The 16,623-nt window shown below is 35.6% G+C and overlaps 3 protein-coding genes and 1 non-coding gene across 5 annotated transcripts; 3 read left to right on the top strand and 1 right to left on the bottom strand.

The window, feature by feature from the left end:
• The first annotated feature begins 1,267 nt into the window (after positions 1 to 1,267).
• On the top strand, positions 1,268 to 3,272 carry LOC140784667 (putative pentatricopeptide repeat-containing protein At5g40405). The gene has a single exon (XM_073132190.1). The coding sequence runs from the start codon at positions 1,342 to 1,344 to the stop codon at positions 3,250 to 3,252; it is 1,911 nt and encodes a 636-aa protein (XP_072988291.1). The 5' UTR covers positions 1,268 to 1,341; the 3' UTR covers positions 3,253 to 3,272.
• Positions 3,273 to 3,429: 157 nt separating this feature from the next.
• On the top strand, positions 3,430 to 3,503 carry TRNAE-UUC (transfer RNA glutamic acid (anticodon UUC)). The gene has a single exon. It is a non-coding gene; the product is annotated as a tRNA-Glu (tRNA).
• Positions 3,504 to 4,879: 1,376 nt separating this feature from the next.
• LOC140783933 (uncharacterized) lies at positions 4,880 to 10,434 on the bottom strand. The gene is made up of 10 exons (XM_073131076.1): positions 10,224 to 10,434; positions 9,997 to 10,101; positions 9,308 to 9,369; positions 9,141 to 9,224; positions 9,009 to 9,040; positions 8,820 to 8,901; positions 8,332 to 8,560; positions 7,304 to 7,531; positions 6,173 to 6,465; positions 4,880 to 5,504 (listed from the first exon to the last, which is right to left on the bottom strand). The coding sequence occupies exons 1-10, from the start codon at positions 10,245 to 10,247 to the stop codon at positions 5,147 to 5,149; spliced, it is 1,497 nt and encodes a 498-aa protein (XP_072987177.1). The 5' UTR covers positions 10,248 to 10,434; the 3' UTR covers positions 4,880 to 5,146.
• A 2,837-nt stretch (positions 10,435 to 13,271) lies between these two features.
• LOC140783932 (trihelix transcription factor ASR3-like) lies at positions 13,272 to 15,485 on the top strand. Of its 2 annotated transcripts, none has more exons than XM_073131075.1 (2): positions 13,272 to 14,279; positions 14,742 to 15,485. In XM_073131075.1, exons 1-2 carry the CDS (start codon positions 13,676 to 13,678, stop codon positions 15,068 to 15,070), a joined length of 933 nt encoding a protein of 310 aa, XP_072987176.1. In that variant the 5' UTR covers positions 13,272 to 13,675; the 3' UTR covers positions 15,071 to 15,485. The 2 variants fall into 2 exon arrangements, with proteins under 2 accessions (XP_072987176.1, XP_072987175.1); XM_073131074.1 differs by having other exon boundaries at positions 13,281 to 14,275; positions 14,726 to 15,485.
• Positions 15,486 to 16,623: the final 1,138 nt, after the last annotated feature.

The raw sequence follows: 16,623 nt of genomic DNA, 5'->3' as shown, positions 1-16,623 counted from the left end.
ACCGTTACTTAATTTCCGACAACATCTTTTATGTCAATTTGAAGATACATCTTGACATTTATGTTGCTATGAAAATTACATCCTTACTTTCTTGAGGTAAAGGTCTCAATGAAGAAAATTGATCCAATCTGCCAGTCAAGTACCAAAGCAATGAGAAAATAACTAGTCTTATCTCAAAAGAAGAACATTAATTGGAAGGAAATCAAAATAGAAAAGGGAAGTGCAGAAAAGGAGGTGAGTTGAAGTCAGGGAGTGTGAGTGAAAGGATGTGAAAGATTAAGCAATCTCTTTTACTTCAGCTAATCTTACTATCTCTCATAATTGTAGTTTTCACTTTTAACTAGTTCTTTCTCTAATTAGATGAACATTATAGTAGGGTGTTGTGAAGTATGGGCTTGGGCCAGCCATAGAGTTGGCCCATAGAGCAAAAATTAGTATGAATAAATTAGAAAGGGGGTTGGTTTTACACAAGTACACCATGTATTTATTTCTTTTAGAGAAATTCGACTCCTGTCTTAAAGATTTAATTCTTAAAAATACTCTTAGTTCAACTTAATCTGACAGCAGCCGATAGAATTAAAAATATTTGATTAATTTTAAAAATAAAAAACTTAAAAATTTAAATTTCTCAATCATTTTATACTAAAATCAGTAGCACAAGAAGAGCGGAGGGCATGATAAGTTATTCAAGGGCCTTTTAGTTATTTTTATCTACGGTTAAGTTAACTAAAATATATGATCAAATTTTAAAAAAAAAATTTAACATTTAAAATATTTTTGAGGATTAATTCAAATACCGACTCAAATTGACTTAAAATTAATTTTAAATCGGATCTAATTAAACAAGCTTGTTTCAAATACGAAGAGAGCTAGATTGAGCTGACTTGATTATTTTGACAGCCCTAATTATAAATACTATTTGTGAGTAAGTGGCACTTATTCAGAGTTTTTAACTAAATTAGTCATGTTCTAATTTATTTTTATCAAAATAAATTCATATTAAAATTTATTACCATTTAGTGTAGTCATAATAAAATTGCTGAACTAATCGGCGTTTTATATCTAAATAAAAATACTAATCAGTTCAATATTTTTATCTAGCCCTAAAACGCTGAAATAATCAGCATTTTATGTATATAAATATTTAATTTAGTGTTTTCATTGGGCTATTTCGATTAAAAAATAAAATAAGAACTCCGCTTATTAGGCTATTTCATTAGGTCTAGTTTGGCCAAAAACTCGGCTTATTCACGGCTAACCCCTAAGCCGGAGGTTTTATTCGCCTAACTCGGTCCAATTCTTTTCCGCTCTTCGTCCTCCCACAAAATTCTCCAAAACCCCATGCAAACCCACAACGTCCCAAAACTCCTGAAGCCTTTCGTCTTCCTCAAACCTTTCTCCACTCTACTACGGCCCAACCAAAACCCTAAACCTAGATCTCTCCCCCTCCTTGAATCCCTCTCCCAACCCCATGCGGCCACCAACCCCTTCCCCCTCCTCGCCTACGCCATCACCTCCGGCCACCTCCACGACCCCTTCGCCGCGAGCCGCGTCGTCCAGTTCCTCCTCAGCACTGGACGGCTTCAGTGCGCCACCTCCCTCTTCTCCTCCTTGGCGCAGCCCGATGCCTACACGTGGAACGCCATGGTCGCCTTCCACGCCGACCGCCGCATGCCTGACTCCGCCGTTGCCTTCTACTTCCGCATGCGGGCGTCTGCGTCGCCGCCCAGTGTGTACACGTTCGCCCTCGTCGTCAAAGCCTGCGTCTTGGGCGGTGGCGTCCGAGGAGAAGAAGTCCACGGCCAAGTAATCAAATGTGGGGCGGAGGAATTCCTCGTCGTCAAGAACTCGCTTTTGAGCATGTACTCCATCTTGGGTCTTTTGGAGGATGCCCGTTCGCTGTTTGATAAAAATTCGAACTTGGATACTATCTCTTGGAACACTTTAATATCCGCGTATGGGAAAAATGGAGATCTGGGTACGGCAAGGGAACTGTTTGATGAAATGCCCGAGAGAAATTTGGTTTCTTGGAGTGCCATGATTGATGGGTATGTGAAAAATGGGGATTTCGTGAAAGCATTGCGGCTTTTTGGTGAGATGCAAGGAGAGAGACTTAGGCCGGATGTGGTGACTCTGGTGAGCATGCTCAAGGCATGCGCACAACTGGGCGCACTCGATCAAGGGAAGTGGGTTCATCTTTACGTTCGTAGGAATGGGATCGGAAGGGAAGGCAATGTGGTCCTCGAGACGGCTCTTGTTGATATGTACTGTAAATGTGGTTGTATACATGAGGCTCTAGAAGTATTTGATGGCGTCAGCAGTGAGGATGTTGTCTTGTGGAATGCGATGATAGGTGGGCTCGCTATGCATGGACATGGGGAGCGCGCACTGGAGCTCTTTCAGAGGATGAAGGACAAGGGGTTAGTGCCAAACGAGGCGACTTTTGTCGGAGTCTTGTGTGCTTGTAGTCATGCCGGTCGGGTTGATGACGGTAAGGAGATATTTGAGTCGATGAAGGGCTACGGTGTTACGCCTCAAAGAGAGCACTATGGATGTTTGGCAGATCTTTTGGGCCGGGCGGGACAGGTGGAGGAGGCGGAGGAGCTGTTGCTTGACATGCCAATGGAGCCTCATGCAGCACAATGGGGTGCATTGATGTCGGCCTGCCGTACATACAACAAGATTGAGGTGGGAGAGCGCGTAGGGAAGCGTCTCATTGCATTGGAACCTGACGATGGAGGGCGATACGTTTTGTTAGCTAACCTGTATGCAGCTAATGGTAGATGGGAGGATGTGAGGGATGTAAGAAGGGCAATGGAGGAGAAAGGGGTTAGCAAAGAGACTGGTTGCAGTTATATAGAATGGAATGGAACTGTCTATGAGTTCATTGTGGGGGACAAGAGTCATCCTCAGAGCAGAGAGATCTATGCACTGTTGGGTGAGATAGAGAAGAAGTTGGAGGGAATTGGGTATATCAAGGACATTTCTCAGGTGTTAGTAGATATGGATAATGAGGAAGAGAAGGGAAATGTGCTATCCTACCACAGTGAGAAGCTTGCAATGGCTTTTGGGATCATCAACATAAGCCATGAGCTGCCAATTAGGATTGTGAAGAACCTTAGGGTGTGTAGAGACTGCCACACCCATGCCAAGCTAGTCTCAAAGGTCTATGGCAGAGAAATCATTGTAAGAGATCGACACCGTTTTCATAAGTTCAGAGAAGGATTATGCTCTTGCAATGACTACTGGTGAAGGTGGTCTCACTTTTCTCATTCAGATTTAGTGAATTATTTATGTCCTTGATTGATTGTATTTTATAGAATTATAGGCAAGAATAATGCCTCAGCGAGCTGCTTTCTAAGAATTAAAATGAGCAAACGAATAGAAATCTTGGTTCTTTATTATCAATTGCTCTTCTCTCTTCACAAGTCCATTGTCGTCTAGTCCGGTTAGGATACCTGGCTTTCACCCAGGCGACCCGGGTTCAAATCCCGGCAATGGAAAACTCTTTTTTTCTTCTGTACTTTTCATCACATTTGATGTGGTTCGGATGTACTGTTTAATTTTAAAACAGCATCACCATAAATAAAGTCGACGTACGAGCTGCAGCAATGAGATTGAAATTGTGAGTTTTTCTATTTTATTTGAGAAAAATGAAAAATAAAATTTAGTACTTCAAAACAATGATAAAATGATATTTATAATTACTTCAAAGTTCTTTATTCGTAAGCATACTTTTTAAATTTTTATATTTATGTGTATATCTTTTAAAAGTTATAGTTTTGCACGGATATGGTTCATATTGCATCATATTATCCATTGTAGTTAAAATAGATAACACACAAAAAACTGAAAAAATGTGTAAAAACAAAAATAAAGGTATTTTTATTATTTTTTAATTAAATTGATAAAATATGAGTGGTTAGTTAATCTGACGTAAACTTACAAAAAGATTTAGAAATGTATCCATATAAACACCAAGTTTTTTAAGAAAATAAATGTGAATATAATTTAGAGGTTTATACATATTATTGTTGTAATAAGCATGGTTAGTGAGATTTTTTTTATATATCGCTGAACTTAGATTTATTTAAATTTTATATTTATAAATTTAGATTTATTTAATTTTTAAGTGGATTCTACGAAGTATAGTTGGCTCATAGAATCCCTCTTTTATTATTCGGGTCACCGTGGCGGCTGAGCAAGCACTCCACCTCCGCTTAGATTTTTTTTTTTAATCTTTTAGCTCTATTAGTATTTATATTTTAAATTATCTGTTAATTTAGTTTGATTGGAGACACATTATTAATAATATTGATCATTTTTTTCACTTATTATTAGATTATATTTATTAGAATAAGGTATTCATATAAATTCTTATCATTGTGGTCTTAAAATAATTATTTTTAAGGTTTTGTGTATCTCAAATATACTGAGGTATATGACCGGTCATGATTTTAATTTTGAATCTTTCGTACGCAGAAGCAAGCGAATTTGGCAAAATTAGAAAATTCTGTAAATCATTTTCTGCAACAAAATAATAAAATGTGAGATATTTTTTAAAAACTGCTCACTTCACTTGCTCACTCTTTAGCAACCAAACAACAATGATTAGCAACTACCCTCCAACTTATTTTGCTTTCTTAAATTATACTTTCCCAAAATTAAAATTAAAATTTCATACTAAGCTCTCTCTCTCTCTCTCTCTCTCTCTCTCTCTCTCTCTCTCTCTCTCTCTCTTCAGTGCACAGTATAACTATATGCAAGTCGATGAAGATTTTTTTTTAAAATACTGAGATAACTTCACAACACTAACTTGAAGCTGCTAAACTTACTGTGCATCAGAAAGCAAAAGAGTAATCACCTAGAAGTCGCTCAATCACCACAATCCAAGTCTATAATACGTTTTTATTCAGCTGTATAGTTTAATACAATGAATACAAACAGGCATCAGTAGCAATAGGTACTAGTACTTTGCCAAATGACCTCTCAAGACTATTTCACAGCAGGACTCAACTTTCAAATGTCTTTCGAATACTCAAAATTTTCATCAGCAATTGAATCAACCTCTAATCATCTTACTGTGTAACAGTAGAAGACTTCTATTTACAATTCTGTCTCCAACATCAACAAATCTCAACACTTCTCACAGAACATCATGCTGGGAAGAACCTCCATGTGGATAGTCACTAACCGGTGGACTTACAACAGGAATATCCAAGCTGCCTCCCTCTGCTTCAGGGGAGATTTCTCTCACGTCAGCTATCCTTGCATCTGATAGCCGCATATCACCCCACTCCGTGTCACCAATTGAACGGATATCGACTCCATCACCTGCTGACGGAACTACGCTATCCCCAGAAACTGGAACCAATCTTGTATCACTTAAGCAAGCTTTATCAACATCATCCTTCAAGTCCACATGCTTTGTTAGTGGAGTGCCATATGCATGAGAACATGACTCTGGTCTCTCTTCACAGACCTCTTTATTGCTGCTTTCTTGTCTGTTGATGAAATGTATTTATTTCAGACTTCATTCGCCAAATTTAAACTCTTGACAAGAAACAGTAGAACAGTTCGATGAATTCATTTTATGTCAGCAATAAACATCGATGTTTTAGTATAGGGTCTAGGGTTTTAGAGAAATTTTATGCCATTTCATGAGGATGTAAAACAAGAATTTCAACATGGCTAAATAGTGTACTCAATAAACATGCAACTTATTGCTCAGGATCAGATTTTTAGAATCAGAAAGTGTAAATGGCTAAATTGTTAATCATTTTCAGAGATTTAATCTAAGTTTAACATATACATTTCTAACAGTGAGGATGGAACTTGGCAACTCCCTTCTTTGAAAAATAAATAAACCATATAGCTGACATGCTGTCTCTGTGCCCATTTCTTGAATAAACAAATAAAAATAAATAAACAAATAAAACAACTCATGTCATATGTTTCTTAGTGAGGTGTCATGGGTCTTATGCATGTGAAGTGTATGCTTCTAATTACTGGACCTGGTTCATTCCAACTCCAATAGTTACCTACAAATTTACTACAGATGTTATTTTTTTTTAAAGGTTATTTGGCCATGTTCTGGGTTAGTCGAAACCTAGTTACCAACATATCCTGCCCATGAAAATATATAAAGGATTAGACAGCTCATGAACCAAACCTCTGAACTTGTGATTGAAACATATTGACAAGAGCTAGGAGTTCTTCTTTCCCCTTTTCTGCAGCTTGTACATTTTCAATAGCTTCCTTTATCCGGGCCTCAGAAACTGATTCTGAAACTCTAGCCTTTTCTTCTGCTCGGATGACAGCTCCTTCCAGTACTACTGCACGTTCTCTAGCTTTTGCAAGCTCAGAACGCCATAGTTGTGCCTCTTGAAAGGCAGAGTCTCTCTGCTTCAGTAGTAGTTCTTTCTCTTTACTAAGGACTATCACTTTTTCTTCAGACTCTTGGAACTGTCAAACCAACATAAAATACATTAGCACTGAGTTTATCTCCAGCACCGAGATTTCATTGAAGGGCATCATTTGATGGAGCTGAGTGAAAGCTGGCATACATATTATATGCATAAAAATAAAGCTTAAAACTTCCATTGTCAGAAATCATCTAATCTTAAAATCATTTAACTTCATGTCCAGCAAGGTTTCCTATTTCTATGAATGCTGCACAGTCAAGTCACTGAAGAAAGCCTTGGGAGTGCAAATTCCTGGCTGACAGCTGCTTCTTTCATTTCTATGACAAATCTAGACAGAACTATATTGATCTTGGCTAATGCTAACTAGAAAGATAGTTATATTCATCTTGGTTATTGCTATCTAATAGTCATGGGTTTCTCAATGATGATATACTAAGCCATTTGTCATTATAGCCAGTATTGACACCTTTAAAAGGTAGTGACCAAATGCAAAGAGAACAATGCCACTCGACATAAAGTTCTAAGTTGCATAGTTCCAGGTCACAAAATTAGGGGCTTCCCAGAGCAAAAAAAGTTTTTGGCATGTCAAATATTAAACTTAGAAATGGTGAAAGGAATCATTAGCATTTATTGTCATTCTCCTATCATACTATTGTCTAATGCAATCCATACAAGAAGGTAAAGGCCAAGGTGAGGAAAGAAAACCAAAACCACAATGCCATTATTAGGTGACATACAGGCTTATTAATTGTCAAATGACAGCAACAAGTGTTATGATATTATCACATCATTGATGTAGACTAATGAAAGAAGTTAGGTATTCAACATAAGTAGAAGTGCAACTAAATATCATCTAAGCAGTAAAAGTAATTTATCACCTTAAGCAAGGCTGACTCCATTTCTTTCTCAACATTATTTTTTAGGTACTCGATTTTGGCATATAGAAGTCTTCTCTCTTCATCCATCAAATGGGCTGCTGAAGCAGCAGCTTGTGCAGCCTCAGCAGTTTCCGTTAGTTTATCTACTATTTCTCTTATGGTGGAATCGCGAGCACGAAGATCCTTGGCTAAGTGACTTAGCTCTTCATCTTTGACTCGAAGAGTCTCCTGTGAAATGTAAATTGAAACATCCTGTCATATCAATTGATACTCAAATATAAAATGTCTTCCTAATTAATCTTTCCTATCACCACAATACTGGAAGGTGGTTAAATTTATATCAGAATAATAACCAAGTTGAAAAGTACAAAAAAACTATATGAAATCTTAAGGCTACAGGAGATCTAGAGGATTGCCTCAAGACAAAAGTACAAGAACACTGAAGAAATAACTGAAGCTGTAGTTAGGTAATTAACATCTATCTCCTCTTTCAATACAATATAAAGTTGGTGTAATTATGATTTCTCAACTTTTTTCTCCATGACCAAGTGATTACCTGATTTATTGGATGAAGGAATAATCTCAACATTCACAATTTTATTATTCCTTGTTAGTTTATTATAAATGCTATATATTGCTGATAGTGGTGGCGTTCATGTGACAACTAGTCCTTTTTCTCTCTCTGCCTTTCCCGCATGTACGTCTTAAGAATATGAAAATAATACTTTTCTCTACTCTTATAGAGCTTTTTTCCGATTCATGTTGGATAAACTGGTGTTTATGTATATCATTTCGCACTGAATTTCCAAACTATGAAGTCAACTGGTAAAGTATGAATTGTAATATGCAATTAGATGATAATAACAACCTTATCTAAATGACATAATGACACTTGTAAATGAAGAAGTTTCTAAGGACTATGGTTTAGAACGCAATTTTCAATGTAAGGCATCTAATTAGTCGAAATTTATGCAAACAAGATGATCAGCACAGAAGAGTTATAAGATCAATAACAAACTAATGAGTACCTTCATTATTGTTAGATCATCTAGTTGACCTTCATTTGCCTTACTCGTCACCAACCCTAAAGCTGCTTTCATAGAAATCTTCATTGCTGTTTCTATTTCTTTGGAAGCCTCCATTGCGGTTGCATTAGCAGCTGCAACAACAGTGGCAACTGTTCCTAATTTAGCAGAACCATTACCAGACAAAGAATTCACTGCCTCTTTATGAGCTCGTAGTACCAACTGAGTAGCACTGATGGTCAAACAAGAGACAATTTTATCAGAAACTTACCAAGGATTCTAGTTATAATTCAATAAAAATAATCACTTAATCTAAGTGGAAATTATAAACTTTGTTGCATGCAGAGCCAACTATTGATATCCTGGAAGGCTGGAACTAACACTTATTCAATAAAGAAAAAGGAAAGTAAGGAAAATTAAAGAGAAAATGCCAACATAAAGCATCAATTATTAATATGTGCAAAGTCAAAGTCATAGATCAACAGGCTTACTGTAAAGTGGATACCCAAGATCTTGCAGCACCAGGAGTTTCTGCACAAAGGAAGTACTCCTTTTTTTGAGGAGTTCCAATATCTGATAGTTCAGTCAAGAAACAACAGAATCTAAAAATAACCTAAAACCTAAAAAAGTAAAAAACTTGAAAGAAAAGAACTGCAGCAAAATACAAAGCATATAGATACACAAACAGCAGCCATCATACTTTGGCAGTCCACTGTAACAAACAAAATAAGAATAATTCAGAACACCTTCAGAACCAGAATGTTTCCTGGAAAATGATGACAAATTAAGGAGTATGGAGATAACTATCTTACTGGAAGTTCAATGGGGACAAGGTAATTGTGCTAGTTGAATCAAATATGATAATTCCCTTGACAACTGTCTCATTTCTCCGAGTCCTATTACAATTAAAAAAATATTAATCTTATACTATAAGGTGGACCTTTTATTTATATATATAAAAAAGAGCCAAATGACGTACTTGTATTCCATTTTTCCATTTGTCGGATCTAAGATCACCCATCGCTCGTTCCATTTCCGCAACTGCTTAAGAAAGAGTAAGAAATTATTAGACAAAGTCCCTAGTACCTATAAAATGCACTAATAACAAAAATATGAGTACCAATCAAAAGCAAAAGATTTTCAGGATCTTCAATGGGTTGTCTCCTGTATTTAATTCTACATGACAGTTATAAACAAGCATTGGATCCAATTAAGCTACTATATGTTGTGAATTTTCACAATTCTTCAATGTGGATCCTTGTTAGCGGTACATTATGTCCAACGCCTCCATCTACTAAACTTCAGCGGTACTTATGCTCATTATTCGGTCTAATTCTCAAACGAGATTAAGAAACGACTATACATGGTAGTGTTTAAAAGCAATTCATCGAGACAGTTAAAACACATCAAACCTGTACCCAGAAGGGAAAAAAAGCAATCTTTAGTTTTAATTCTACGTGCTTACTGCCATATCGTTGATGATAAATGACAACTACCACTCTAAAACTCCAATAATGAGAAAAAAAGAAACATGGATTCAAAAAGCCTAGATGCACAGCAGAATCAAACACAATCGATTATTCTTATATCGAGATTTTAGAAGAAAAAATAAAATTCTAACAAAGAAGCACAAAATTCCCATAAAAACTAGGGGTTTCGATAGCACACCGTTTCAGATCGCTTTAGAAGAGGGCCCTGCAGCAGATATCTCCCCGATCCCGACGTAAGCTGCCTCTTGATCTTCTCCAAGCTACTCTCCGTATCGCCGACACTCTAAATCACCAAAAGAGAACATAACACAAAATGGCATCTTTTTTGGTTCAATCTGGATCAAATTGGACAAGAAAAACCCTAAATGCCGACAAGAGACTAAGGAATCGGGAGGGATAACCTACCGCGGGGCTTCCATTGGAGGTCATCGGCGTGAGGGCCGAGAAATTATATCAAGCAGAAAAGGAGAATTAGGGTTTTGGGGGATAATTTTGATGCACAAATAAGAAAGGAAGGAGACGAAAATGAATTTAACAAATAAGCTGCTTGGTGTTGCGCGTTTCGATGTCAATGAAGTTTTCGTTCATGTGGTGTGGTCGTTTACTAGTCTATTGTACTTAGCCTAACTGGCACTTCCCAATAATTAAACCAGACGTATTAATTTTCATTTCACACCCTACCTTTGGTGATAATTATTATGATCTAATCTATTTACATGTACGACCTTCACAAAATCCAAATACTCGCATTTCAGTCCGGAAGGGAGATGAGGTCACGTGTAAAATTAAAAAGGCTAAATTAAATATTGTTTCCCTTTAGGCTTTACCTATGCCTAAAATCAAACTGTTCAATTTAGTTTATATCATTTTGCTCTACCTAGTTTATAGTAATATGAAACTGTTCATTTTTTATATTCAAACTAACCAAAAATTATAAAAATATTTTTTATGCTATTATCATATATTTAAAAAGAGACATTGATAGTAAGATAGTAGCTAAAATTTGAGACTTGTTATCTTAAATTTGGGAAGATATAAGAGCTTGAAAATAAATTTTGTTTTAAGATTTGAAGAATATAATAGAATTAAATGAACGGAGAAGGAATTTAATATTTTAATGTTTATTATGTGAGAATATTCCCTCTAGTAAATTTTTAAATACTTTAAATTGAATTTTTCAAAAGAGCAATTTTCTATATAGTAATTTGAACAAATTAACGTTTGGGTTAATTAAAAATAAATTTTATCTGCCAGAGGAGTGAAAATTTAAAAAATATAAGTCTTAATTTATAAATAGTAAAATATCCACCAATTTGTGCATATGTTGCAATTCGAAATATACACTCATAATATTTAGAAAAGGTTGCATATAACTCTCTACTTTTTAAAGAATTCTTAGTTTATATTTTACATTTTCACTATTTACAAATTGATCCTTATAATTTAGTGAATATGTGCACAAAATATTCTAAGTTAGATTTAAACTAATATCGTCTGTTAAGTAAAAATATTTTATTCCTAAAATAACTAAAATACCTTATTATTATTTGGTTAAAAGTATTTTCATAATTTTTTTTAATATAGTTAACTTAACTCAGAATTTTGGTTAAGTTTAACTAACAGATCTAACTATAAGGTATTTTTTTTGCACATATTCGCTAAATTATAGAGCTCAATTTTTTTAAATAGTAAAAATATATGATATAAACAATAATTTTGTTAATTAATAAAGTAAGAAAAAAATCCAAAATTTGATAGATTAACTGCGAAATTTGCAAAATAACTACAAAAGTTGTCAATTAACTATGTACTTAATATGAAAATTATACAGTAAAATAATTTTTTGTCTAATTCTTTTAGCTACTCATATCATCAATATTCTCTCTTTTTTTTTAAAAAAAAAGTAGTTGATTATAACATTTAATTCTTTTTAACTCTTTCAATTGAAAAAAAATCTCATATACACTTAGAAAAATTATGTTAGATTAAAAATAGTACTTATAACTATTAAAAAATTATTAGTGATTATAAGATATCTCCAAGATCATAAAAGGAAGGAGGCCACGGAGAAAAAAGAGATATTGCCCTGTTCAAATTTTTATAGACATTTCATAATCATTAATACTTTTCAAATAATTATGAACACTAATTTTAATTTAACATAATCTTTTAAGTGTACATGAGATCTTTTTCTAATTAAAAGAGCTAAAAGAATCAAATGTTGTAATTAATCTTTTAAAAATAAATAATATTGGTGTTGTGAGTAGCTTACATAGTTAATTTATGAAATTTTAAATTTTATAATTAATTTTCAATTTCATAGATAGTTTATGAAGTTTGAAGTTGTTTTTATTAGTCTCTCACTTTATTAATTAAAGAGCGATTAAAAAAATTAAGAGATAAAAGAAGAAAAAGAACAATAACAAGAAGAACAAAAAGAAGACGAGGAAAAACTAGGAGAAGAAAACGAGTACAGAGGCACTCTTTTTCTTACACTGTTTCAAGAAAAAATATATTATCTGCAGAAGAAACTAAAAATGGGCATCAGTGATAAAATTGAAAATCTACTGTGTTTTTTGGTACAAATTTCTGGTGATTAATATCGTCAAATTTTCTTTTCTCTAAAATAAATGTAAAATTGTTGGTCACGTAATATTTTTAATAGCAAACTAATAAAGAGAATACTTTAAAATTTTTACATAGCTAAGTGGATCAAATATTTATTTAAAAAAAAAAGGTAATAGTTTAATATGTATAGACGTAATTATCCCCAGAAGAGATGCATGCTTGACAAATGCATGTGATCCCATGTGATCCAATATCTATTTTCGGTTTCTATGCAGTTCTATTGCTGAGACAAAAATACTAAGATCAAGGTTTTCTGACCAAATGTCCTACTTCTGTTTGGAAACTTAGTTGCAAGAACTTCATGTTTTCAAATGCTTCCAATTTTCATCTCTTGGTTCTAAATGTATCTACAGAGAGGTATTTTAAAAGATAACTAATAGGTCACTGCTGTAATCTGGTGGTGGTAAAGTTCCGGTAGATTTTCTTTTTCATTTATATTCCTATGATTTGAGAATGTTAGTTTTGCAGTGATAAATCACTTTATTTGCTTTAAATTTAGGGACTCATTAAAAAATAATCGGAGCTTAGTCTCAAATCAAACTAGGTTTTAGATACGAAGGGTATCTACGACTTATAAATTATAAGAAAATAGAAAAAAAAGAAGAAGAAGAAGCTAGTAGTTATTGATCTGTTGATACTTTATTGATTGGTCTTGTTGAAGATGTCAGCTGCTGTAGATCTTTTCTCTGACTAGTCTTTTCCTGCAATGTAGTGCTAATTTTCCTACACCCAATGATGCACAAATGACCTACATGATGACCTCCCTTGCTCTATCCATGGGCATCTCTATATATTCTCCATGTAGCTCATCTCCTCACATTTGGTGGTGTGGCACCAATAAGTAGGTTGGAGACTTTAGAGAAAAGCTTTCAAGTTTTGATTGAAGGTCCAAGTGAGACCCACATCATATCAAAAGCTCATAAAAAGAGGGGGAAGAAAGGGAAAAGGAAAAGCTAAAAGTTTTCTCTCACCACCCCCCTTGTTCTTTTCTTCAGCTTTGGTATTTTATGTGCATGGTTTCCACTGGCCCACAGAGACAAACATGGACATGTACGCTTCCTATTTCATATCTTTCTGATCCTAGCTGTGGAGTTCTCAGTAAACTTGAACAGCGCCAGCAAACAACCATCCACATCAAGCAAGCCTCCTGGAAGAGCGGAGAAGTTCAAAAAAAGGAAGCAAGAGAAGTTCATATACTCAGAGCACCTGGGATTGAATCCTAGTGAGAAATGGACAGGAATGTGTTGTTTGTGGTAGGAAGGGAGGAAGAGAAGAGCAGAGAGTATAGAAAAGGGAACTGGAGTCTTAATGAGACAATGGTTTTAATTGAAGCAAAGAAGATGGACAGCGAGAGGAGGATGAAGAGGGTAAACGAGAGTGAAAGCAAAATAGTTGGAGGTAGTAGTATTAGTAGTAGTAGTAGCAGTAATAGACCACCAGAGATGAGGTGGAAATGGGTGGAAGACTATTGCTGGAGAAATGGGTGTAATAGGAGTCAAAACCAGTGCAATGATAGGTGGGATAACCTCATGAGGGACTACAAGAAGGTGAGAGCTTATGAGTTGAGAGTAGAAGATCATGGGCCATCTTACTGGAAGCTTGAGAGGCATGAGAGGAAGGAGAGGAACCTACCTTCCAATCTCTTGCCTGAGATATATGTCGCTTTAACAGAGGTGGTAGATAAGAGAGAAGGGGTGGAAGGAACAAGCGGTGATCTCTCTAACCTGGCAGGATCCGTAGCAGAGGATAGGCAAATGGGAAGAAGCGTCTCTGCTTCAAGGCCACCTCCTCTTCCTCATCCTACTCCAAAATCTACAGCATTGGCCCAAGTAGGTATATCTCTCTCTCTCTCTCTCTCTGTCTCTCTGTCTCTCTCTCTCTCTCTCTCTCTCTCTCTCTCTCTCTCTCTCTCTCTCTCTCTCTCTCTCTCTCTCTCTATATATATATATATATATATACATTTATCTAAGTTGTGATATAATTCTCATTCATTTATTCATAAACTTGGTGGGTCTCAAGAGGTTGATGTCCTCGGTTTGTTTTATATTCTGCAGCTTCCATTAGAAAAGTAAGTCTTAACCTTTCTTTTCGCTTTGTTTTCTTGTAACCAAGTTGGCTGATGATGGCTTACTGTTTAGAATAGTTCTCTGTTGACCGAAACTTTTTATTTCTAAAGCTACTCCTTTTTATGAGGCATCTCTCTTACACACACACACACACACACACACACACATCTTTCAACTTGCTCAATAGATTGATCCATTTTGCTTTTGTTGGAGATGTGTGATAGCTCAGATTCTGATGACAATGACCATTGCAAGTCCCCTGAGAGGAAGAGGAGGAGAGGAGAAGAAGGATGCAGCAGAAGTAAAGAGACACACGGCTTGAGGTCTTCCATCTCCAAATGTGCTTCCATCTTGGCCGAAGCAATCCAAGAGGGCGAGGCGAAGGAGGAGAACAGGCACAGAGATCTGCTGAGCATAGAGGAGAGAAAGGCCAAGCTTGAGCAGTCAAAGTCAGATATCAGTATGCAGTCCATGGCCGGTCTTGCCACTGCCATCAACAAGCTTGCCAGCTCAATCCTTGGTTTGGCTTCTGACAAGGGCCCTGCACCTCCAAAGTAATTAAAGCAAGATGGGCTAAAAACTTACAACTTATTTTTTCAGAGCTTTGCCTGAGGGGGGTGTGTGGGCCAAAACACTCATTCCAAATGCATGGCCATTCTAGTTTCTTCTTGCTTTGAAGACATGGAAGCCTTTATTTTTCTTTTCATCTATCAAATTGTCACTTCCAATGATTAATCTTGCTGGGCTTCCAGGAATCTCTCTCCTACAGCTCTCAGGTCATGATTTCTTTAGAAAAGCTAAACCTAAGAATATGCTCTGAAGGTTGGCACTTGGGACATGCCACTGTGTCACTGGTTAGCTGAGTGTTCTATGAAATTGAGGTCTTGTTTTGCTCCAAGTTACATGCACTAAATTTTTCTGGCTCTGTACGCTGGGTGAACTTATATATTAGTGACAACGATTAGTCTCTTAAGTTGGCCTAGTTATTAAATAATGTGCAAGATTTGTAGGAATATCTATTTGTGCTGTGTCAAGAGATGATCTGTTCTGTTGCATGTGTACAAAAGAGTACTTGAAAGGCACCGAGGCAGAAGGGGGCAGTCTCAAGGAGTGGTCAAAGGAATCTCTTCGTCAAAATTACAGTCTTGCCAGTGATTCTGTGGATTTGGTAAAGATAGTAGACTGCTGCCATAGACTATGGCATTGTCATGATGTGTAGTAATAGCCTTTCTCTCCTTCTCCACTTTGTTTTTTTTCTGCTGAAAAAGGTACCAGGATGGATTTTTTTTCTTTTCTTTTCTTTTCTTTTCTCTTTGCAAGGGGAAACCTTAATTGAGGAACTTTGTTAATGAAATTTATAAACTATCATAAGCCTGATATACAGAAAAAAAAAGAAAGAGATAAAAGCAATGGGTTTTTTAACAAGTCTTAAACTTAGCAATAATCGACAGCATAATAAGAAAATGTATTTATTTAAAGCCCAAACGGCACAAAAAAAGATTACAAGTCATGGATTTCTAGTTTTATTTTTCCTAAAGGGAAACCTTAATTGAAGAACTTTATTAATTATATTTAAATAATCTCAACCCCAATACACAGAGAAATTGAAAGAGATAGAGCGACGGACTTTTGAATAAGTCTTGAACTTAGCAATCATCGACAACATAACAAAAAATTGTATTGTATCGTATAGTCTAGGTTTTAAACTATGTGCATCATAAAGTTAATACTGTAAACTAAATAGCATTGAAACATCACTCTAAATCACAGTGCTGCCGAGCTACTTCTCTAAGTCACTGTATCGCTGAGTTTTTAAGCAAACTACGAAATAATTTTCTATATGATATGTACTTAAAATTAGATTATATTTTGCTTCAGTTATATATATATATATATATATATATTAATAAGGAGAGAAGTCATCATTGGTCTTTGTTGTAACCTTTAAGAACAGTTGGAGCAGTTGCACCACTTAACAGACCCACCAATTATTGTTTCTTTCACCAGTATCTCATGCATGACGCAAATGGGAAGCGAGATAGATGAATGTTTCCAACAACTGCCGACATCGGACGGAACGTTAGCACACCCAAAAAAAAAAAACATTTTGC

This window comes from Typha latifolia, chromosome 3 (assembly GCF_019914945.1).
Source record: "Typha latifolia isolate L0001 chromosome 3, TyphaL0001v2, whole genome shotgun sequence".
NCBI classification, from domain to species: domain Eukaryota; kingdom Viridiplantae; phylum Streptophyta; class Magnoliopsida; order Poales; family Typhaceae; genus Typha; species Typha latifolia.
Note: the sequence above shows the minus strand (reverse complement) of the source record. Positions and strands in the feature narration are given on the sequence as shown.